This window comes from Penicillium citrinum, assembly GCF_028827155.1.
Source record: "Penicillium citrinum strain IBT 23319 chromosome Unknown utg000002l:1.0-3833315.0:1.0-3834789.0, whole genome shotgun sequence".
Lineage (NCBI taxonomy): Eukaryota > Fungi > Ascomycota > Eurotiomycetes > Eurotiales > Aspergillaceae > Penicillium > Penicillium citrinum.
The window spans coordinates 2,468,750-2,492,071 of record NW_026622687.1 but is presented as its reverse complement, the minus strand read 5'-3'; the positions used below and the strand labels follow the sequence as shown (position 1 = coordinate 2,492,071).

Here is a 23,322-nt window from a genome sequence, read left to right as displayed (position 1 = left end):
AAAAGACCCCACCAAGCCATGAACGCCGATGCAATGGACACAAGAAAAGAAACGAAAGAGGACTATTAAAGCCACATACGAGATTAACGGAATAATCGACGGCCTCCTACACTGCCAGAATTCCAGGTAAAAGCACCCCTGACTCCGAGATTCTCCATACTCAGTCCGGAATAACCAACGCCACCACCCTCGCCATCCCGCTTGATGCGTCGAACTGCTTCGCGTAGATGAGAAGGGAGAAGTTGGCCACGGTGAGGATTGGCAGGGAGGCGAAATTCACGGCGAGGTCGTTGGGGGATAGGACTTGAGGCCGCTGGCAGATGTGGTTTCTTTGAAGGAGATGGGGAGACATTATTTCCGTGGGCGGGTGATGCTGTGAGATTTGTATCGGACGGCTCTCTCTTAATGCCATTGTTCAGTGCATCGGCTCCGGGCGTTGGTGCAGGGGTACCTGAAGGTGTAGGCGTCGCTGGTTTCGATCGAGCTGTGGCAGCTTCAGCTCGGGCTTGGGCAGCTTTATCAGCGGCAGCTTCTTCAGCTTCGAAAGCTTCGCGAGCAGCGAGATCATGAGCATCTGCCCATTCATTTTGAACTGTTCGTGCTTTCTCAACGATTTCTCCAGCAAAGACTTTAGTGAAACCATTGACTGTCGTCACCACACTAGCCGGTACAGATTGTGAAAGTGCATGGTTGACAATACGTCGTAGCGATTCTTTTCTGAGCTTCGCGCGCTTGAATAAATCATATCGCTCCGATTGTGCAGAATTAAACGCATCAACAAGAATCCTGTAAGAAGTAAGAAGAAATTAGCCATTGACATCTCACCTCCAACCAATCTCCATCTGAATCTCCAATCACCGTCATGACATACGCAAGATTCTTCTTCTCAGCCTCGGTATCAGTTGTACCCTCTTCACGCCCCAAAAGTTCACCCTCATCATCATCGTCATCTTCATCCGCATCATCCGCATTTTGTCCACCACCACCTCCCCCTCCTCCCATACCTCCTCTCACCGAACCCTCACCATCAACCGAACCCATCCGCGCAGTATCACCAGCTCGCGAACTAACCGCATCATCACGTTCCCTCTCACGTTCCTTTTCAGCTTTACTCTTTCGACCCCGCTTTTTTCCACGCGCAGCTCCAGCAAAGACCCCATCTGCACTCGCTCCGCCTAAACTCCCTGTAAAACTGCCAGTCACACTACCGGCATCGCTAGTTGCGCCGAAACTGCGCTCTGCTGCATCGAGGTTCACAGGGAAGGAGGTCTGGCGGAGCGGGTGCATTCGCTGTTTCTTACCGATTGGTTGTGAGGAGACTGATGAGATGGAGGGTCTTTTGAGAGAGTTGGTTGGCGTTTGGTAGGGTGGTGGTGAGGACATTTTGTAGGCTGATGACGAAAGTTTGAGGCAAAGGGATCTCGGAAAAAGGTAAATATGAGATGCCTCCGGAAATGGATTTCAAGTAAGCCTTACTTGCTCCAATCAATATATTGCGGTGGCAGGTAGAGAGAGATTCGGCGACGAGTTCGCCGACTCTAGTATTGCGATGCCGAATTCAGGAGATGGATAGCGACATCGATGGAGAATTAAGTGAAAATGAGCGCTTCAGTCTCTAGATCGCAATTATTGTAACTTTCCACCGATGATACCCAGATGACCGTCGACAGTTGGTGGGACGAAAATGTTGATTGTCGCGCGACTACGAAGGTCAGTCGGATATTGGAGATAGCCGCGATAATGCCAGATTCTGCCAGTACTCACCGCTTGAAAACATCATCAACTACTGTATGTACGAAGTATTGGAAATGCGACGAGGCATTTCTAAGGGTACGAGAATGAATCTACTCGAATATTGCAAGAATATTAAACGTAAATAGCGCATATAAATTGTGAGGAAAGAGTGGCTGCAAATAAATTCACAAAAAGCATGCAAAAATCGCTGATACAATCCAGCTGTAATGTGGAGAAGCGAACAAGACGCTTGAGTGCATAAAATGCAATGCTGCGTACTATGTAAAGACAGGAAGTTATAAACCCGATGAAGAAAATGACAGAAATGTGCAAATGAATACACCTCATCAAAAATGAAAGCATGACGGCTGGAAAAGGCCGGCCAGATCGGAGTCAATTGAAAGGTATTCGAAAAGGATTCCAATATCAAGATGAACCTTAGAAATTCTCTCCAATCCGGGGTGCCCCCCCTTTCCAGTCGTTGCGCTCATAGTAGCGGAACACCAGATCATATCCGTTGAGATCATGAACGATACGATCGACACGGCGGTAGCCCTCAACGTGCTCCACCTTAGGGCTGCGGCGCAGAGCCTGGTGAGACGCATGGGATACCTCGTGAAGACCATTGGTATCAGCTTCAAGCTCCTCGACGGTGGGCTTGGTCTCGAACAAAGTAATGCTGAAGCGTCCAGGCTTGAAGATATCAACAACCTGCTGGATGATATCGGCTGTGGTCTGGCCATTCTGAGAATGTGGCACATTGGTCTCGAAAGATGCGTATGAGCAATGAGGCTCTGGAGTGACATGGACAGTAAAATAGTGGGTCGGGCCCTTGCTATCCGCTGCAGGGACAACACCGTTGGCAGAGAAGCCACATGGGGTGAAAAGATAGGCATCAATGCGAGCGTCAGGGAATTTGCTCTTGGGGTAAACATCCGAGAGACCGCAAGATTCGGAGACCACAGTGCCAAGAGCGTGACCTTCCGTGGTCAACTCAGCTGGCAGGATCCCACTACCCTTCATATCCATATCATCATCAGGATCGGAGTTATTGCTGAAAACATCCACGTGCTCTGCGTCGTCATCTTTGTGGAAATTGCGATAGCGTTTCTCTGCCACGCTGGTGGCATTCTCTAGATAGAATTGCTTGGCATTCTCCTCATCCAGATCGGTCATGAGAACCTCCAAAGTCTCATCATGCTCATCGCACTCCGTTGCGACAGGAGACGGAGGGAAGTCGAGAACCTTGGTCTCGGTCTCAGTAAACTCGGCCTCCTCTTGTGGAGTTGCCGGCGGGGTGAGCAATGTGTGAGGCTCAGTCAGGTACAAGTACCAATGCTCTCCGTTCATCTTTCCGATCATGTAGGCGCTACCATTCTGGAACAGCTTGTCCATGGTGCGAACCTCATCACGCCAGCTGCGGTGAGGGCCACGCTGACGGTCAGGGAACAAAAAGTTCTTACGGCTGTAGAATACCCGGTAAGGGGCCGCAGCGACAGTGATTCCGCGAGATGGAGGTGCGGTAGCGCGCGGGAAGCCAGCGAACAGAGTAGCGATCTCCAAGATGCGAGGGAGACCAGACAGCAGAGTCGTGGTGCCACAGGTCTTCAAAATGAGCTTGTGTGGCCAGACAAACATGCTAGACTCGGACAGAAGATAGGCATCCGCATCCTCGGATGAAACAATGGACAGAACTTGGCAATTGACAAGATCAAGCATGTCCTTCCAGATGTCACTGGGAACCTTCTTTAGGCCCTCTGGGCCAGCAGCGCCGAGCTCGCTAGCCGACGGAGCAAACCATACTTCGAGCAACTTCTCAGGTCCTATTTTAATTTAGTAGATATCCAGAAGAACAAATTAGAAGTACAATGAACTGACCTTCAAAGGCATTGCTGGAGTCAAGATCCTGAGTTGCCTCGTAGTTGATGGTAAGAGAAGGTGTCCCCGCAAAGGAGGATGGCGAGGTGGTGTAATTCTTCGGAATACCGACGTAAACCATTTCCGCTAAATGTTGCAGCCGAGGCTGATAAAAATTGAATCACTGAACGGAGTGAAGAAGCTGTGGAAGACGTCGGACCGCCCTGTGAATTATATGTATGAAGACAAAAGGCTTTAGAAGCACTGTCTACTTGCTCAGACGAACAAGGGGGCGGTGCCCGTCTGAGAAGAGAAGGCCTTTAGAAGAAAATTTGACTGGCTAACAGACCAGCGAGATGTAAACCCGAACAGACCAGAAGGGCCGCTAGGGAGGGAGAAAGGCGAAGGAGAGGAAGAAGATGGTACAAGGAATGTTGACGACCAATCCAGTACCCTCGTTCTGGAAGATACCGATACCGATCAAAGTATCGGGTCTAGCAGACGAGAGTATCTGCTTCTATATGAGGGTAATGGAGGGAAGTGGTGAAGGAAAAAACGACTTGCGGGAGTCGCGTTATCGAGGCCTGTAGAGGGCCAAAACGGAGAAGATTAGCAAATGGCTATAATATAGAGAGGATAAAAAAGAAGTTGGACAGGAATACGAGTAGGGTCAAGGGGGGTTGAAGGGCCATCAATTGACTCTCGTACAAAATAAATTGTTTGTGAACCCGCTCGGGATTTTAACGTGGTCAAGCTGGATCACGATCTGCGTGTTCCAGATGGTCGTGCGACACGGACGATGGAAATGAGGGAATGGGGGAAAAGAACCAACACACACAGAAACGTACTTAGCAGGCTTAGACAGAAATCGCAGAAGATCCTTAGGGCTCATGGAAGGCGGGCAAGGAAAACCGGCTTAAAATTGCACGATGTCGCGCGGGGCCACAATCGTGAGCATCAGTGAGGGGGGTCAAAGTCGAAAAAAAAAATTTGAACACAAAACGTGTCGGTTAGCTTCCGAGAAGCCCAAATTCGTGCCCGAGATGCGATTGAATCCGGGCGCAGAGATGAGAGAGAGCAAGGTGTTCTCTCCGGGGGGGTATTCGTTGGTCAAGAGGAAAATACCACAAGTGGTCGATTTGAAGACCTCAAGAGGAGGGGTGACAAGCTGCAAAATGTTTGCAGTTGCGGAAGGTTTGGTTGGGCAATGAGCGATTTTGTCTGTGGGCCCGGCCTCGTGGGGCGCGATCAAAATCTGACATCAGGGAATCAGCGTCAGTGGGTGGGTTACTGGTCTGCAGTCGAATTGACGACCGGAACTGGGATTGGTTACACACCAGGAAAATTCCAGTAGATGACACGAGGAGGACGTGTCAAAAAGTGGTTGTCTCTAAAGAGATGAGGAGAAGAAGAGAAAAAAAAGAAGGAAAAAAAGAAGACGAGGCGAAGTCCAAAAAAGAAGCAGCAGGCGACAGGGAAGACCAGACCCGATGGGGAAGGCACGCGAGCGGTGAGACGGGGCAGAATATACTTCCCGGCGTGCCTGAGCGGAGAAGGAGCGATCCGCGAGGTTTACTCTTTCCTTATTTAGACAGCAGTACAGAATGATACAAGTGTACCATCAGTTATTCTTAGAGTATACTAAGTTACTCCGCATTGATGATGTTTTTAACTGTATCACTGTAGTATTGCAGTATACTGTGTTGTATTGCAGAGTATGGGAAACCCCCAAGAACCAACGTCATAGCTAATATCAACCCCTCAACGCCTGACTCACAACGCCATTGCCCGTGATCCAAGCAAGTTTCTACCTTTTAGTTTCCTATGCATTTCACTAGGCTTCTAAGATAATATGGGCTAGCTGGACTTCATTCGCCTCGGCAATGCGACTTGCGATCAGATCGCCCACCTTGTCGGTTAACTTTGACCGCAATTCCTCGTTCACTGTCGCTGGGTGACCATTGGCCAACGAGGTTTGACTATCTCGCAATGAGGCTAGAACAGCAACCAGCGCAGTCAATACTCGCTCAGCAGCAGGTCGTCGAGCAGAATCCTCAATTCCATCCTCAAGAAGCTTCGAGTATTCGCCGAGATTGGGGATGATCAAGACTCGCACTACCTCTGCACCACCCACAGCCTGCATTCCAATGATGGCTCCGTAGTGGGCACCGAATGGCTTGGCAGGATCGAGGAAGGCTTTGAGACAGGATCGTACTAATCGTGGCTTCAGCATGTGAGCAGAATGAGAGTATTTCTTCGCGATAAGTCCAAGGAGAGTGGCTGCTAGATCACGGAGTGCGAATTGCTCAGTCAGGTCTGCGGCACCGCCGAGTTGTCGACCAATGAGACATGTTAAGATTGAAGGAACAAGAGAGGCGACCTGAAAATGTTGTCAGAGGTGATTCTGTTGAAGAAGGAGGAATTGAAGCAAGACTTACATAAGGATCTACGTAGAGTGACGAGTTCTGAACAAGGGCCTCGGCCATGTGCATGACTTGCGTCAGGACAAAGATATCCTTCAGGCTATGGGTGACCTTCTCAGCAATGAACTGAATGAAGTATGGCACCAATTGATGAAGACCCGGGTCTTCGCGAAGACTAGAATATCCAGATGTTCTGAATTCCTCACTATTCTCGTCCAAGATCGCGCTGCACACCTTCTCGAAGTAAAGCTGCAATTCTTTGGACAGAACATGCTTCACCAATGGCTTGACAGCCACATCCCCAGAGCCACTCATAGCAGCAAGTGTAGAATTAGCGTTAGGTCCCTTCGATGCCAGCTCGAGGTTGCGAGAGTCGGATGCTGTAGGATTTTGAGATATAGATGGCTGCACACCTTCCACCGCGAGCCAGTGACCTACAAAGCTTCAGTTAGCTTTCAAGAAGTTTTCTTTAAGAAAGAACAAGTCACAACTAACCAGTAAAAGATATCTCTCGCGGTACCTTGGGCAAAGGAGCATTGATAAGCTTTTCGAAATCCACCTCCTCATCTTCAACATAGAACAACGGCTGACCAGGTCCTAACGAAGCTTCGCCAAACCGAAGAGGTCGCAGAGATTCATAACCATAAAGAGGCTCAACATCTAAATTCCGTAAAGCGAGAGAGATATCCTGGGTCGTAAGGACGGTGCGTTTCGCGTGGCGCATCGACTTCAGCGCTTCTTCGAGGACTTGCGCGACTCGATATTCGACATCACGGGCGAGGTTCTCCGTAACATCGTGGTTGAGATTATTGATGCCGACGGATTCGGCGACATCGCGGATATTGTCTGGGTTCCAGACAGACATGATGGGGTTATTGCAGTCTGGTGCGCGAATGTACGGGGTATCGTTGGCGGGTGTGGTAGGTGAAAGGTTCTAAGGACGGATTGGGTATCGAAGAGATATTAATAGCAAGTGAGGCGCATTCTGAGAGCTAAAGTACTCAGGTAATGAAATAAATAAGCCCGATATCCCAAAGCGACGAGCATACGACTTTGATTGCAGCTGACGTTGCCGCGAAGGAGGAAGCTTGTCGATAAGAAAGTGAGTTGCGCATTTGGTTGTTCTGTGCGGCCGTAGACGTGGGGACGTGCGTAGTGCAGAACTATACCATAGAATCAATCGACTCATGTTTGATATTATGAACGAGAGAACTGCATTCCAAAGGACAGGGGATAATATATTCAAGTACAACTACCTATTCTATGAAAGACTTTGAGAGAGAATAACAACATAAACAAAAAGTGGAGAGTGGTGCGCACAGCTCCTCTGGGTATCACAACAGACGGCTCCAGGAACATGAGCTTTTACTGGGTTTCTTCCTTCTTTTCTTTCTGAGATTCTGCCTTGCCGGAACCCTCCGTGGCAGAGTCAACCGGGGCAGGCTCCTCCTTAGCAGGCTCGTCCTTCGAAGCCTCCTTGACCTCCTCGGGCTTCGCAGCGACCTCGGCAGCGCTCTCAGTAGGCTTAGTCTCCTCCTTAGCCTCCTCTTCCTTCGGCTCCTCCTTCTTCTCTTCTTTGTCATTGATTAGCTGAACGGTACGGGCTTCATCCTTCAGGTCTGCACCCTTTCCACCGTAGGTCTTGGGGAGCTTATCCGCGATGATAGCAGGGAATTCACGAGCAAGGTTGACACCGTTGGTAATGGGATGGAACTTGCGGGTTGTGTTGCGGCTTAAAATGAGCTTCATGGCAGAGAACATCCATCCCATGATCGAAGGAACGTTGACAAAGAACTTCTCACGTAAAAGTTCTGGATACGCGGTGGAGAATACATCGATGGTCTTCTTGGTGGCAGCACGAACAGCGGGGTCCATACGGAAGAACTTGACATTCAGATAGTCATGGACCTGAATCATTTGATAGGGGTCCTTTTCGCCATCGTAATCAATCACAGTGGTTGCGTCCTTCATCTTGAGATCCTGGACGGCAAGTTCCATGAGGGCTGCGCGCCATTTGACGAATCTGTTTGTTTATCTTAGCATTGTCACTTTGTTTCCAACTCATTTGCATCAGACTAAAACAATCACTTACTCGTCTGAGTCGGAAAAGGTCTTGGTCATATCTTTGACAGCACCATATATGTTCCAGGTGAAGACTAGTGGACGTCCATCCTCTTCGTAGGTAGTCAGATATCCCAGACCTCCGTACTTGCTAGCACTGTAGCGACCCGACTCGATCAACTCCAAAGGCTTAGTCTGTTTACGCCACTCAAGTGCCTTACGAAGCTGATCTTCTGCAGCAGACAGGTTACCCTCGTTGGCTCGGAGGAACTTGATCAACACGTTAACAGTAGGAATATCCTCGGTTCCCTTGAGAGGCACCCCCCACATCTCATCGTGGCCAGACTTGCTGAGAATAGCAGGGAGATGATCGAAGAATTCGCTCAAAGAGGGAATCTTGGTCACGTATGCTGGCTTCTGGGGCTTTTGTTCTTCCTGCTGAACTACCTCGGGCTTGGCTGTTTCAGGTTCAGGGGCAGCAGCTAGTGTGATTTCATCTTTAACACCTTCTTCAGCTTCAGCCTCGCCTGTCTCAATTTTGGCGGGCTCGTTAGGCTTGGTAGCGGTATCGGTAGTATTTGTATCGGCAACAGGGGCGACAGGGGTCGTAGATGACTCTACTGTTTCAACAGCATCGTGCTTGTCAGTCTCAGCTGCGGGGGTTTGTTCAACAGGTTTCTGATCCGACATGGTGATATGTAGGTGGAAGTTGAAAAGAAAGAAAAGAAACAGAAAAACCAACAAAAAAGATGGAAAGAGAAAGACAAGTCAAGTCAAGCTCAGGGGTGAGACAAGAAAAAAAAAAGAGTGAGGCAGGGGCAGCCCTTCGAATTGTTGACGGAGCCCACTTATCAATCGGGCCCGTCTTCATTTTCCCCACCTGTCAATCCATTCCACTCCCACTTAATTTATTGTTTAATTATTTGCATCCACTGTTCTGCTATTCAAAAATGATACTAGATTATTATATATGTAGTTGCTAATCTATTCACTTCGCAAATATACAGTTTATTGTCTTCTGTACTGATGGTAGAGCCCATTGTATCTATCTACTCACAGCCTGAGTACATCAAGGTGGGACGACTGATCGACAATTCAACAAAATACCCGTTGATGTGACAGTCTAGGCCCGGTCTTCTGGTGCGCGCCAGTCCGAATCACAACTTGAACTTCGCATTACTACTTTGTAGAATAAACCAATACTCTTGATCGGCATGACAATAGCCCAATGCCAAATAGTTATAATTGATCTCTACAAATCTAAACTCACAACCAGAAATGGTTACTCAATCTGGATACCCGGCGAATTCATCGACCAGGGCAAGTGAGAGCAAAAAGTCTGATCGGAGCACAGAAAGCGAAAGAAAACCAGAAAGGGAGTCAACACGCTAGGGGGATATACAGATGACAAGTGAACGAAAGAAAAAGCGAAAGCGAGAGAGAGAGAGAGAGAGAGAGAGGAAGGAGTTGAAGCAAAAGTGTAACACGAAAAAGCAGATCGAGACCGCCTATAGAAACGTTCGCACCCGTATAGTAGGAGGCAGGTCGCAAAGTTGAAGCAAAGAAAATTCAAGATTCTGTCGAAGAATCATCGCATATGGATGATTATTGGCCGTTGCGGAAGCGCTGAGGGATTTGAGGTACGGCGGGTGGGGGACCAGGTTCAGTCTCATCCTCGTCCTCTTCCATTTCATCCAGTTCCTCGGGGTGTCTGGCATAATCGTTAGCAAGGATTGACCGCAAGAAAGAAATATGCAGGTACACATACGCAAGAAGTTCCTTGATATTCTTCATTTCATAGTGCTTCTTCCGATGCTCCTCAAATTGACGATGTTTCTCCTTGGCTTCATCCGTAGTAAGAAGACCATCATCACCATTCGCATCACCGCCCATAACAACATGCTTGTCACTTTTGTGAGAATCTGTACTCATACTGCGATCACGATAGATACGTGGGTCCGACGCAGAATCCGCAGTAGCCTGGAACGACTCCTCAGCTTCGCCAAGCTCAAGATTAGGAATGTCGTCCTCTGAAACTCCCTTTCTGGGACTGTGGTGATGATCGTGGTTCGCCTTGTTAGGGTTGTCGAGCTCGTCGACAACAATATCCTGCGCATCCAGAAGACTCTCCTTCGCTTCTTCGAGGCGCATTTCTTCCTCGTCGTCGGCGGGGTTGTAGTGCGGGGCATAAGGAGTCTTGGGTTCATCGATCTTCATTTTCGCGGTACGCTCTTGCTCCGTAAGGTATAGGTTGGCTTCATCCCACTTGAGGCGGGGCTCGTTTTCGTCATAGGCACTTTGAACGGAATGCCGGCGCGAGGAGGAGCCGGGACGGGTAGTGGAGGAAGACCGACGACGACCCGCGTTTTGAAGAGTATTCTGGAGAGTGAGGTCTTTGGTGTCGGGTGCTTCTCCCGTAGTAGGGACGGAGACAGGCTCGTTGAGTGTAGGTACAGGAGGTGCAGATGAATAGGACTTATTGTTCTTGAGGATACCTAAGTCGCCGGAAAAGAGTCCAACTGTTAGCGTTCGTAGTCCTTATATTTGGGAGCTTCGTATGAGCTCTCACCCCGCGGGCGTGGGTGCACATCTTCGGTGCTGTGTGCCTTAGTCGGCATATGCGGTGCGGTAGTCATCATGAATAGTTGGTGGAGGGAGAAAGGAAGAGGACACCGTCCGATTTTCAAATGGACGCAGGGCAAGAAATCTTTCGGAGGGGTGAGTGAATAAAGGCTTGGCTCCGTCAGCCGCTGTGTCAGATGGGGAGGCGGCAGGTGTGTTCAGCTGGGACAAGGGTATATGACTGTTCCAAACTATCCTCTCAGCTTATCAATACGATACTGAAGAGAGCAACTTGACGTGAACAAAGCAAGAAAAAGCGAAGCCACACGTTCATGAAGAAGTCAGCTGCGAGGGAAAGTTGAAGGTCGGGCACGTGGGGCACGATGACGTCGGCCTTGGCGCCTGACTCTTTGGGCTGCGGCCTTAGGCCAAAAACGGGAAGTTGAGAGGTTGTTTAGTTAGGGTTGATTGATTTAATTGTATGAGATACAGCATCAGGCATGAAGTGGAGCCCTGGTTTGGAGAAAATTACAGGATTTATCCCTGCTAGTTTGACACGTTGTAGTGCGCTTCTGGATGTTATATTGGATCATCATTGGGAAACAATATTCATCTATGTAGCACAGTACAAAGGCTCCCTCCGTCTATCAGCAATGGATTCAGGAATATCGAGTATACCACTACAATCTTAATATATCACGCATAGTTGGAAATCCATGTATAATTTGTCCTCTTAACACCAGACGAATTGCCCAAAGAGGGGTATCTGTATATGCAAACAAGCAAGGCCCGCCTCGTTTAGCTGAAAATATATATATATATATAAACAACAATGCAAATGAAAGGGAAGACGAAAGAAAAGAACGAAAGGAAGGTAGAAAATAGAGATGGTGAAAAAAAGAGCAAGTTAGATCATGCAATAGATTCAAACTCCTCTCGCTCGCGGAGACGATTGCGCGCAAGAACATCCCCTCCGCTTGCTGACAGTTGCATCCAGTGCAGTGCCAAACACATGCTTTGAGGGTCCGATTTGGAGTCCTTGCCACGCATGTACATCATCTCCGCCTTGAATGTATCCCGCGGACAGGTCAACGGTAAAGTAACACGAGGTAGACGTTCGGGGTGGGTTAGGTAGAGAATAGCGAGTTCACGCTGGGCGACCGGGTTGCCCTCTTTAGCAGTGACGATCCACATCGACGCCGCGTCTTCGATGGCGTGGCTAGGACGGGGATAGAAATCGGACCCAGGAAGTGGGTGTCGAGTCATGAGCTCTTCAGATACGATGCGATCGGCGATTTCTACCATCGCATTGCATACCTCATCCTTAAGACTCAGTGCGGCCAGGCCGAATTGAAGGAAAGCCGTTCCTCGGTCAGTTTTGTTCAACTGTTCGCTAGGAACAAAAGCAGAAATGAATTGCAAGTCACGGAAAAGCGTCTTGGGTTTGACTTCTAGAATGAGATCACGTAGGGTAGACACGATCTCATCTTCAGATGGCGTACTTAAGTCGGATTGGCGTGAGACGCCGGTCACTGACTCGACTAAGACGGTGGGGGCCTCTGTGTCAAGCGAAAACAAGCCTGCTGGTCGCTTTTCCGAGAAGCTGTGCCGTGCGGCACGAGGACGTGGCTGAGAAGAAGTTCGTGGATGATCAGTGTTCGAGTACATGCTGTTTGGGGCGGCAGCCGAATTGGCATCATGAGATGAGATCAGGGAAGCGACAACGAGTGATCTGAGATCCCGTAGAGCATTTAGTTTGACAAAGGGATTCCCGTGTCGAGAGAATACCTCAATCAAACGATAGAAAACAGCCTTGTAGGAGAAGTCGCACTGGTCATCGTGACTTGATTCATGATCTTGATTGAAAGTTGATTCTTGCTCTGGTCGACTTTTACCACGGGTAATCGGAGGCTCGAGGGATATGCTGCGCCGACCACCCTTTCTTTGGCGGTGCTCTCGTGCACGCTTCGACCGTTCTTCATAGTTCGCCCAGAACTTTTCGACAGAAGCATGCCTCTGCATTTGTATCCTGACACGTGTTTCGTCGAGTTTGTTAGTGAACCAGGCATCTGTCTCACTCCCACAACTCCACACTGGAGAGCCCAAATCACTCAGCAGGAGACTGATGAGCGTCTGCCTCAAATCTTCCATGAATACTTTCTTTCCAACGGTCTTGCGTTCAGAACGACGAGGTTGCCGGGTTGCCGTGTCGCTGAACATTGAAGGTGGTCGCGAGTATACGCTTGATACACTGTTTGCGTACAGAGGGTGTCGCTGCGGGGCCGACCAGAAAGTACTGCAAGTATCACCGGTTGACGTTGATGCTGCGCGACCAGGAGATCCTGCAGTGGATGACATATCAATAGAAGGAAGATCCCGAGTAGATCGAGTTTTGTCCGACACCAGACTCTGAAAGGATGCTTTTCGGCCCATAGATGAAATATCATGGGGGAAACGAAATGCAGACTCCGGAGTCTGTATATTGCTTCCGTGGAATTGAGTTGCATATATCGGATCCTCACTCGTAGTAGTCGATGGTCGAGGTGTTGACGGCATGGACAACCCTGGAAAGGCGTGTGAGCCGTAGCCCTCGTACTTTTCCCTCTCCCTTTGAAACAATTCACTCGCCCATAGGACAGGCGTTTCCGCCATTGTTTCGCCGACAAGACGATTGACACTTGTCTGAACCTCATAACAGAATCTGTGAATGCGTTCCTCGCCCTTGCAGAAATTATCAATCGCATTGTGGGCCAGCCACTTGCGTGTGAGTTCTACTTGGTCATCTGATAACTTTTTTGGGCCACCCTGACTGCTCGGTGCTTTCATCATATTCATGACTTGTATTTCGGGCTTTTGAAAGAAAGCTCCCCCGAGAGAGCGAGCACCGGAACGAGATCGTGGTTCTTCAGGTAGATCAAGGTATGGTCGGGCGGAGTAGATCATAGTCTTCAGAGCCATGGCCACATGTCGAGCTTCCTCGTATTTCATAGAATTTCTGACATCAGTCATGTACCATACCTTATTGCGAAGCTTGGTAACAGTATTCATCAAACTCTTGACGTGTGTTTGCAGACGACGGAGGTTTTTGCCAAGTGACACGAAATCACCTTCACAGCGATCGATAATGGCTCGCGATTTCGTCAAAGAACGACTGCATGAGGTATGCATAGGTCCGAGGATCCAAGAATCGGTACCATTATGCAAAAAGTCGGCAGAGCGTCCTTGGCGCAATTGACGTGATGCATTCCACCAGTAGTGCGCCCCAACAAAATCAGAGCGGTGGTGAGAGGAAGCCATGGCTTGATCAAAACGTTGTTTCAGAGATGTTGGCATAGTGTGGAATGATCTTGAATATCGACTGATGTCATCTGAATCATAATCCTGGTCCTCCTGAACCAGGCGAACTATAGCTGTCTGGAGTGCCTCATAATTCTCTTCGAGGCCAAGATCTGTAGACTGTGCGTCATCATCGCTTTCGATAACAGAAGCTCTTCGTGATTCATAACCAGGGAGTAGACTCCAAGTGAGACTACAGCCGTCTTGAGCGACAGAGAATATTGTCCAATGTTCATCCGACGGCGCTTCTAATCGTAGACGCTCAGATGATTCGTCTGAATCAGACAACTCGAATCGTATCCGTGCAGCAGCGTGGTCAATGCCGCTGTCGGAACTGGGCACAGAAGAAGTTTCCGCAGAAAGGACAGAGCTGCCTCGGGATATTGGGCGTCTTTCCGCGTCATATGGCGATCGGAACAAGCCAGATTCAAAATTTGAATCCAAGCGAGTCTTATAATAAGGCGAGAGATTAGAAGACCAAGAAGCAAAACCAGTTGGTTCTTGGGGGTTATGGAATGTAGAAGGAGATGGCGGGAAGAGAGCGTCTAGTAATGTAAGTATATCGCTAGAAGATAGCAAAAGGAACATGGACGAGTTGTTCGTAAGCGGAGGAGCCATAAAATCAATCATTTCAGATTCTGTAGAGGGAGGACTTTGGAAGCGAGAGATCATATTGTCGACGCGTTGCTTGATGGATGGTCTAAGTATTGAGAAATGATTCCTTCCTCGATGTTAGCAGACGTGAGCCAAATCATGTATATGCATTGAACAGAAGCGGGAAGGGTTGGATCATGGAACACACATAGAACGTAGGACAGCAAACACTTGAGAATATGCCCTCAGACCAACCTGTCCAAGCAACTTCTCACGAGCATCTTTTCGAACATGAAAGTCGAGCAACAAACCATGAGCCTGTTCAAAGGAAAACCGTCAGAATAAATTGGAAATGGAGAGCATATTCCGTTCGTACCTCTGGGTAAGTTAAAGCGCTATATAGAAATTTGGGGAAGAACCACTGGACAAAAAGATACTCGAGAAAACGACTGCGTGTGTCAGGATTGTCCAATTTGCAGAGCACAGCTTTCGCAAATTGTAGGACTGCGCAGGGAAAACCACCATCTGGATCATCAAGAAGACGGAAAAGGTCCTCCACAGCAGAAGCAAAGAACTCCTCGGCGACGTCAGTTCGAAGAGGGTCCAAAGCCTCGGCAGCAAAGTCCAAACCAGCAGGGGTATCTATATGTTCCAAAAGGAAGGCACCGGTCTGAAGGATATCCATGAGATAGAGTTCAAATTTAGCACGAGCTTTCCAGTTGCTCCCCGTGGCCCAGGAAGATAGAATTTGGCCAATGAGCGGGTAAAACTTGCTGCTCCCATGAGACATTAGTTGGGCGCAAACAGACGACCACGTCTCCAGACGTAACGTGTATTCCGGGGTCTCGGATTCCAGCGGGGCGGCATAAACGTTACAAAGCAGGATAGAAAGCGGATTGGTCCTTTCAAAAGCATACGCATGGTCCTTGAAGGGGGTCGGTTGGGCAGAGTTTCGATTAAATGAATATTGGCTTCGAAAGGAGCGGGAAGAGGTAGAAGTAGAAGAAGTAGAAGGGAAGGCAGGATCACCAGAATCCAAAGCAGTGGCCGCGTTGGTGAGCGAGGCCAATTGAGAAGAAGTCAACCTTCGTAGACGGTCGACCAGGAACTGTGGATCAGAACGAACCAGTCGCAAGATCTCCAGCAAGTCTGACCGGGATTGAGGGCTTAGCTGATTGAACAGGTCCGAAGAGCGTTCCAAGTCGGGCTCCGAAGATAAATCTCGGTCATCCATGGACTCATCCCGGTCGTCACGGCGTGCGCTGGATGCGCACGATTCCTGAATATCATAGAGCGCGTGGAAAAGAATGGCAAAGCTGGCCTTGTCATCATGCTTGAGCGCTTCAACGAGCCCGCGCTGGACAGTATTGCCGATCCGAATGATACGTGCAGAAACCCCAATGGAAACCTTTGTGGCGCGAAGTCTTTTTTCCAGTTTTTTCCGTTGGATTTGTTTGCGCTGGCTTTGCCTGAACTTTGTCGCAAAGTCCTCAAAGGAAACACGGGGTTCATCTCTGGAGACCGCGGGGATCGCGGGAATCGTGGGCTGCGGGGCGTCCTCCTTGGGTTCTTTAGGAGAACTGGCCATAACCTTGGGACTGGAACGGGCCGAACCAGCGGACTCACCTAGCCCCGCGTTTTGTTCCTCCAGATTTAGCGGAGGAGGAACTTCACAGGGCATAGTCGTAGAAAGCGACGCAGGTGGCGACGCGAGTGGCGACACAGATGGTGATGGAGGGAGCGGCACCTCCGTAGGATCAGCGCGATGCGATGGATCACATGGTGGATCAGCTTGGAGAGCTAAAAACCGCACGGCTGGGAGCAGATCAGATTGGGATCAAATCAGGCATCGAGATGGGAAAACAGCGAGGAGATTGGAGATTGAAGAATGGGGAAGTCAGTAGAGTGGGTTCCACCCCACGACGAGTAGGAATGAACAGAAATCAAGATTGGAGATATGATCAAGGATATCGTAAATAAAAAAAAATAAAAAATAAAAAAAAATAAAGTGACATACTGGTCGCAGATGGCGAGGAGGAACAGCCTCCTTGTAAGTCAGCCATCTTGGACTGAGTCTCAATCACCTTGGGAGATCCAAATCGCGAAAAGCCCCTGGCCGCGCTGGGCGACTGCTTATCGCATGGTTCTATCGCGGGGCAACAAACCAGCCGCGGATTAGAAGGCTGGGTAGAGGAGAATGGGTAAATGGTGAATGAGTCCAGGGTGGAGGGGGGAGAGAGAGAGAGGAGAAAGAAAGAAAAAAGAGAAACATAAGAGAAAAGGGAAGAGGGAGAGTTGAAGAAAAGAAGAAAAGAAGAAGAAGAGAAGAAAAGAAGAAAGGGAAGTATAGGAAGGAAACAGAGAGGCAAAAGACTCGAAGCGGACAGTTGCATAGACACACACACACTTCTCTCTCTCCACTCTCAACGTTTCTCTGTCTGCTTCAATATTGTACTCTGTCTGTCTCAGTTTATTCTCTCTACACTAACCACTAACCACTGCGACAAATACAACATGCATAGTACAACTCACACTACTATGTACATTTCACATCTCACGCAGATTGGTCGGCTCCACGATGCGTTGGCACTGCATGCATGCGTGAGGTGGACAGACTCTCCTCCACTGCTGATTCGCTGCCCACCCTCCCTTGCTCTCTGCGGAGTCAGCTTCTGCTGGTCGCGATCGTGCAGTCTCGCAGGAAGCGAGGGATTCACTCTGCGTGCCATTATCCCGTGGAGAACACGCTGGCTCGGTGGGGAAAAAATTGAGTCTAGAGGGTCCAGCATTCAGCATTCAGCATTTAGATCGGAGGATTCCGTATACAATATCCTTCGTACCACCCACACACACACACACCTCTCTGAGTGGACCTCCTCCAGTACGAGTCTACTAACTACTGTATATGTACATACTATGTAGAGTTCGGACCCAATCCGGTCTTTTGATTCTCCGTGAGTACTGTAGTGAAGATGCTCGGATCCGTGTGCAAGATGGCAGATCTCATGATCGCAACAACACCATTGGCTTGCATACAGCAATGGTGACTTGTCGCGGGGCACATCAAACTTGAATATGCAGTGTGAATGTACGTACAAGTACAAAGCAGGGCACCATGGATGTACAGCAGAGAAGCACTTCTACCCCTTCTACCGAGTAGATGGAAGGAATTTGGTGGCTCACTGGCTGCGCTTGTTCATATCTGACTACACGCCTCCCAAAAACTAAATATTGACGCTTCATCCATTAAGGCGTCCATCAGATCCATTTCGCCTACTCCAAAGCTCCCATCATCGATTGGGGGCGAGTATTCAGGAACACCGTAACCTGGCCCCATAGGAGAATTTGCAGCGCCAGCGCCACTTACACTCGCAGGAACAGCAGCAGCAGCAGCAACAGCTGTTGTTCCTGTGGCTGCTGGCGCATGGCCAGTGGAGCCAAAAGGAGCCACAGGGATCAAATACCCTGGGAAAATCAGTTGAAGGGCTTTGGTGAAGACTGCTCGGTAGATCGAGGCCACCGTATATGTCTTTTGAAGCTCCTCCATGACCAACATACACATTTCGAGCTTATTCAACCTCACTCTTTTTGAAAGTGAATCTCCAACTTTGCAATGAAAAAGATGCACTTGCATCGCCGGCACTAAAAGTGGTGGGCTTGTACATATTAGTTCCGTTACTTCCCCTCCCCCTCCTCTCCCTCTGACCATGGGATACACTCACGTCATAGGTCCTGCAAACCCCAGCAAGTTATCTTGAACAAGTGCATCAAGTATCTCGTTAGTTCGAGAGGCGGCAGCATCGGCTCTGAGTCTCATGCGATGTTGCCATTCCTTCTGGGCAGTGACATCAAGTTCTTTTGGGGCATCTGTCCCCCAAGGTCGGTAAAACGTGACCATCATCGCTCTATTGTTTCAATCATGAGTACAAACACTATTGTCCGCGAACAATGGGGAAGAAATCTTCCCAAAACTTACTGATAGTGCAAATGGACATGATTCGAATAGAATCGAGTACTCGGCATAAGACCAAATTCATACTGATCAGGTAATCTGCTTTGCAGAAGCTCCTGTTCCAGTTTCTCAACTTCTTGAAGAGAGGGCTTGGATCTCGCAGCTTGATAGTTCATCGCCATGACTTTACCTAGCTGGCAGCTCAATTCGATAAGAATGATCCAGTACTCAGCTGACCTTCGCATGTCGCCCGGAAGACCGGGTGAATGGCCATCTTCTCCGGTGCTGCCAATATCAAATAACATGTCGTCAACCGATGGCATCGGAATATCACAATCATCAAGGTTAATACGCAGGGGTCTTCCTAAAGTCAAACCTAGCCATCGATCTCGAAAAGAAACAACACCACCAAAGACGGCGCCAGAACGATCTTTGTCGGTCGCTAATGGAAGAGTTGTAACTTGAGATGCCTGGGTCTCGGTGCAGACCTAGAATCTGGCCTAGGCTTACTGCAATACCTGTCCAATACCATGGCTGAGCACTCTCTTCTTTGTCAGAATACCAGAATCCTAAAAGGAGAGAGGATTGCAATAAGACCATGCTATTCCTTTCATTGCCGTTGTTGTACATGCACTGGCGCCAGGAAAAGTTTAGCATATTTATATTATAAGTTGCTAAGATAGAGCTTGCTTACCCTGGCTCGAGAAAACATATCAAATCTCATTGCCCTCTTAGATGAGAATCCCTCTTGTTCACATATGTTGACTGGGATGAACTGCATTGGTTCGTGGTTAGCGTCAGTCCAAATTAGATTCCGCACTCTCGAAACTTACATTAACTGCAGCAAAGAACAAACTCCAGAGAATCAACAAATTATAGTTATGAAGCTGTCCAGATTGATGATGCTGTAAAAGAATATCGACCTCGACTACAGGTAGAATAGGATGTACATGTAGGAGGTATGCTTCGACCATGCTATCACAAGCATCTTTCCCCGGGAGTGTGAAAACGCCTTTTTGACGTAAGAATTCACGGTCTTCTTCAGGAATTTCCTTTTGATGAGAGGGTATCAAAAAGTGCTTTGGCAACGATTGCCCCGGTGAGAGGATAGAAAGTGCAGAAGTCGGTCCTGTCTGCTCTCCTGTTGGAAATAGTTAATAAGGTCATCGTATCGTGAATGCAAGCAACTTTTACCTGTATAGAAGGGGACATCCCCAGTCCTTTCCGGTCGACCAAGAGCAGCTGAAGCTATCTCAAGCCCAGTCTGTTCTTCGTCTTCAATGTTGTCCCGATATTCAGGCGTCCTGTTGGTGCTAACTGTACCTTGTCTAGACAGCCCACTAGTTGGAGCAACATTGACAGACTCAGTCGGGTGCATGTGAGGAGGTTCTTGATCGGTGTTAGATGCAACACTTGAATCAATCGGCTGACGAGACTCCCGACGAGGATTAGGAGACCTCAACCGGTCGAGCTGCTGTACTCTATAGAGATTCCGTTGTTGCTTAGCATAACGTGTATCAACTTAACCTCGGCTGAATGTCTTACAATTTTGCTCCCTTCATATCAACAATACAATCGGATCCATCCTGAGTACAAACGGCGCAAGGAATCCCGGTGACCGTCAAGCTACACCGTACCTTACGCTGACGACACGCTTGACATGCCACGGCGGACCTATGACGGCGGGACCGAGGTGTTTGATTTGTGGGTGGCATGAAGTTTGACGAATCGGATACTCGAGATTCTGGATGGTTATCGATCGAATTCTCTGCCTCGGGGTTTATGGTCATAAATAGGGACTTTATTTTGCGTGGGGGTGTTTGATTGTTGAGAAATGAAATCCGCTACGATACCTCGGGACTACCTCGGTAACGCTGACATCATTCATTCTTCGGCATGCGAGACAGCCAAAAAGATACTGTGCAGTATGACCTAGCATTAACATTCATTGTATCTTAAAGGATTATGGTGAATGGTCATAAATTGTAATATTAATGGTCTTCTTTCAATCCAAATTAGAATTGATTTGTCGTTTGGCTGATGTCGTATGTACCAATGCAGCTAGCGTAGTTGGTAGTCACGTAATTGACCGCCGACTATACTTCGACTACCAGCTTGACTCGAAGCCCTAAAGGTCAAAGTTGGATGGTCAATCCTTTTACTGGATACTATTGTTGGCGGTTTATCCTGATAGCTTGGACTTTTCATGACTACAACCTCATCCAGACAAGCAGATGCTTGTTATGCGATGGAGACTAGGCTGTTTCAGAAAAGAAGAGTAATGTAATATTTGATAGAGAATTGATCTAGTATAAGCTATTAATATGTTGAGTAGTCCAGCCCATCCCCTGAGCTCCCAACTTCAAGTAAGATTGAATCAGTATTTCAGATAATCTGCAAGGTTAGGGCATAGCATCTAGGACAAGGTAATTCCAGTGAAAGCACCAAACTCTTCCGAGTAAAGAACTGACTTATTCCTCCCCTCCAAGTCACAGCGGTATATACTACCACCAAGATCCGTCACATAAATCGCATTGCTCTTGATATCAAGCTTCAACCCAATTGCTTCATTGAAATGCCGGGTCAGAACCTCGTGCTTGTTGAAGGCCCCAGTAACAAGCGGACTACCAGTTTGATCGAGTTTCATCCGGTTCAAAGAATTGCCAAAAGGAATCTCACCACGATCAGTCCAGTAGAGAAACCCGGAATCCTGGTCAATTTCAAGATCAATAGGCTCTGGGAGTCCGTCGACGATACACTGAATATCTTTCCTGGAAGCTGGAGGCTGGCCTTCGGGAAGTGAGATATCGGCTGAGAAAATACGGCCTTGGTTACCCTTAGACGCCCCCTTCTGCGTCCAATAGAATTTGCCTAGCGTTGGTGCAACCGCGATGCCAACACACCAATTTCTAGCATCTGCAGCTTCCTTGGCATCGTCTGGATTTCCAGCTTGAATGATCTTCTCAAGATGACTACCATCAAAGTTGCAGCGATAGACGGAAAGACCTTCTCGGTCACAGAAATAGATCTTGTTCGAACGAGTGTCAAGCGCCAATTGCTTTGGAGTATTGATTGTACCGTGCGGCACAATAGTTTTGATAGTCTTGCTTTTTCGGTCAAAAGCCACCACACTTCCGTCATTTGCCCCAGGAACTCCCATATTTGTCCAGAACACTCTACCTGTGTCTGGATCAATACCCACTCCATCAGGCAATGACTGATTTTCAGCCAAGATCTCTTTGTCTTCACCGTCTGTGGAAATTTCGATGACAGAGCCAGAGTTCATAGACGGAGAAGCAGCAGACAGTCCAATGTCCAAGACAATCAAACGGGGCTCCTCAGGATGACTAGTGGTCCCATTTTGGCTGGCAGAATATAGACCACCAAGGGAGCTCTTAGTTCCCAACTTGCCATGTTTAATGTAGTTCTCATTCAGATAGCCAACTGTGTTCTTGGAAGAGATACCACGCTCCTGAACATAATGAGATTCGATGAATGCAACCGTGTCTAGACCGACCTCTAAACTCAAGTGTCAGCAATGTACAATACAACAGTCCAAAAAGGTCAGACTTACGGTCCATCATTTTACACGGTGTCGAACGTCCCTTGATGAACATTTCAGTCCACAGAGTGTCAATCTCCTCCGGTACAGAGACCCCCTCCGCCAAGATGTTCAGAGTTTCTCTCTTAACAGCTGCCCAGAGGCGGTTGAAGATAAAACCCGTAGACTGCTTTCTAGCTACAAAAGGCAAGGTATTTCCTTCTTCGCAGCGTTCGACTAGGAAAGGAAAGATAGCCTCTTCTGTATGACCATCAGTCATGAGCTCCACGACCATACACTGCGGTGGCATGTAATAATGCATGTTCAGAATCCGTCTCTTAGCCGATTCTGATACTTTCTCTAGCATTTCACAAGACTTATACGAGGAAGAATTGGAAGCCAAGATACAGTCACTTGGAGCCTGTGCATCAAGCTGCGCGAACGTATCAATCTTGATCTGAATCTTTTCAGGAACAGCTTCAATCACAAGCCAGGCGTCGGTCAAAGCATCTTCCATGTTTTCAAATGCCTGTGCTGTGCCAATGTTCTTCCCAGTATGCTTGGCGTAAGAGGCAGCATTTTCTTCGATGTATGCTAAGCCATCCTCACGTTGTTGAGCGTTTGGGTCTCGGAATCGCACATTAAAACCTGCAGAAGCCCAGATACACCCTGTAAATACAATTGTCAGCTGGCATGTTCACGGTCTGAACATTATCATGTACCGACCTATACGTCTTCCCAGTACACCAGCGCCAAGAATGACCACTGGTCTATTTCTATAGTTGTGAGGCGGTGTCCAGCTTTGATGCATAATGGAGTTTGATGAATAAGTATGAAGTATGCTTTGGGACAAGGGATATTATTCAGGCTGATAGGCGGATATAATAGGATCGTTCTGATCTTTTGAGGTTCCTCAGAGGGAATGGCATTGTTATTAATACTGGACAATTGAGTCAATTTGACCCTCCACTCGCCGTTCCAGACAAACCGTTGAAGAAAACCTCGGACTTCGTAAAATCACCGGCATCCCGAATGAGAGACTGATTCCGAGTTACCCGTAGCACTTGGACAATGTATCGTTTTGGCAAACCTCGGGAAGCCGAAGCCTGGATACCTCGGGAAAACTTGAGTCTGGCGTCGATGTGGCAACACTGATCATAATTTACCTAGAAAGCCTAACCAGGAATGTAATGGCTATGCAGGTGCTTCCTCCCTCTGAAACAAGAAATTGCCAAACGCTAATCCGTAACAATAAAAAAGGA

At 48.3% G+C, this 23,322-nt stretch overlaps 8 protein-coding genes across 8 annotated transcripts; all 8 read right to left on the bottom strand.

Moving 5' to 3' along the window:
• Positions 1-83: 83 nt before the first annotated feature.
• N7469_002749 (transcription initiation factor TFIID subunit 11 family protein) lies at positions 84-1,383 on the bottom strand (the record flags this gene model as incomplete). The annotated part of the gene is made up of 2 exons (XM_056641669.1): positions 84-786; positions 872-1,383. 2 exons carry the CDS (start codon positions 1,381-1,383, stop codon positions 84-86), a joined length of 1,215 nt encoding a protein of 404 aa, XP_056504163.1.
• Positions 1,384-2,172: 789 nt separating this feature from the next.
• Positions 2,173-4,124, bottom strand: N7469_002748 (adenosylmethionine decarboxylase SPE2; the record flags this gene model as incomplete). The annotated part of the gene is made up of 2 exons (XM_056641668.1): positions 3,613-4,124; positions 2,173-3,557 (listed from the first exon to the last, which is right to left on the bottom strand). Exons 1-2 carry the CDS (start codon positions 3,731-3,733, stop codon positions 2,173-2,175), a joined length of 1,506 nt encoding a protein of 501 aa, XP_056504162.1. The 5' UTR covers positions 3,734-4,124.
• A 1,301-nt stretch (positions 4,125-5,425) lies between these two features.
• Positions 5,426-6,879, bottom strand: N7469_002747 (TATA-binding protein-associated factor TAF6; the record flags this gene model as incomplete). Its single annotated transcript, XM_056641667.1, has 3 exons — positions 5,426-5,971; positions 6,030-6,448; positions 6,510-6,879. The coding sequence occupies 3 exons, from the start codon at positions 6,877-6,879 to the stop codon at positions 5,426-5,428; spliced, it is 1,335 nt and encodes a 444-aa protein (XP_056504161.1).
• Positions 6,880-7,379: 500 nt separating this feature from the next.
• On the bottom strand, positions 7,380-8,765 carry sfh5 (CRAL/TRIO domain protein; the record flags this gene model as incomplete). Its single annotated transcript, XM_056641666.1, has 2 exons — positions 7,380-8,037; positions 8,107-8,765. 2 exons carry the CDS (start codon positions 8,763-8,765, stop codon positions 7,380-7,382), a joined length of 1,317 nt encoding a protein of 438 aa, XP_056504160.1.
• Positions 8,766-9,680: 915 nt separating this feature from the next.
• N7469_002745 (PP1-complex regulatory subunit GLC8) lies at positions 9,681-10,711 on the bottom strand (the record flags this gene model as incomplete). Its single annotated transcript, XM_056641665.1, has 3 exons — positions 9,681-9,786; positions 9,844-10,570; positions 10,645-10,711. 3 exons carry the CDS (start codon positions 10,709-10,711, stop codon positions 9,681-9,683), a joined length of 900 nt encoding a protein of 299 aa, XP_056504159.1.
• Positions 10,712-11,549: 838 nt separating this feature from the next.
• On the bottom strand, positions 11,550-16,630 carry N7469_002744 (uncharacterized protein; the record flags this gene model as incomplete). The annotated part of the gene is made up of 4 exons (XM_056641664.1): positions 11,550-14,694; positions 14,776-14,885; positions 14,944-16,382; positions 16,585-16,630. The coding sequence occupies 4 exons, from the start codon at positions 16,628-16,630 to the stop codon at positions 11,550-11,552; spliced, it is 4,740 nt and encodes a 1,579-aa protein (XP_056504158.1).
• A 1,133-nt stretch (positions 16,631-17,763) lies between these two features.
• Positions 17,764-19,897, bottom strand: N7469_002743 (fungal specific transcription factor domain-containing protein; the record flags this gene model as incomplete). The annotated part of the gene is made up of 6 exons (XM_056641663.1): positions 17,764-18,223; positions 18,290-18,472; positions 18,544-19,007; positions 19,214-19,294; positions 19,353-19,660; positions 19,714-19,897. 6 exons carry the CDS (start codon positions 19,895-19,897, stop codon positions 17,764-17,766), a joined length of 1,680 nt encoding a protein of 559 aa, XP_056504157.1.
• Positions 19,898-20,935: 1,038 nt separating this feature from the next.
• Positions 20,936-22,871, bottom strand: N7469_002742 (uncharacterized protein; the record flags this gene model as incomplete). Its single annotated transcript, XM_056641662.1, has 3 exons — positions 20,936-22,038; positions 22,094-22,729; positions 22,787-22,871. 3 exons carry the CDS (start codon positions 22,869-22,871, stop codon positions 20,936-20,938), a joined length of 1,824 nt encoding a protein of 607 aa, XP_056504156.1.
• Positions 22,872-23,322: the final 451 nt, after the last annotated feature.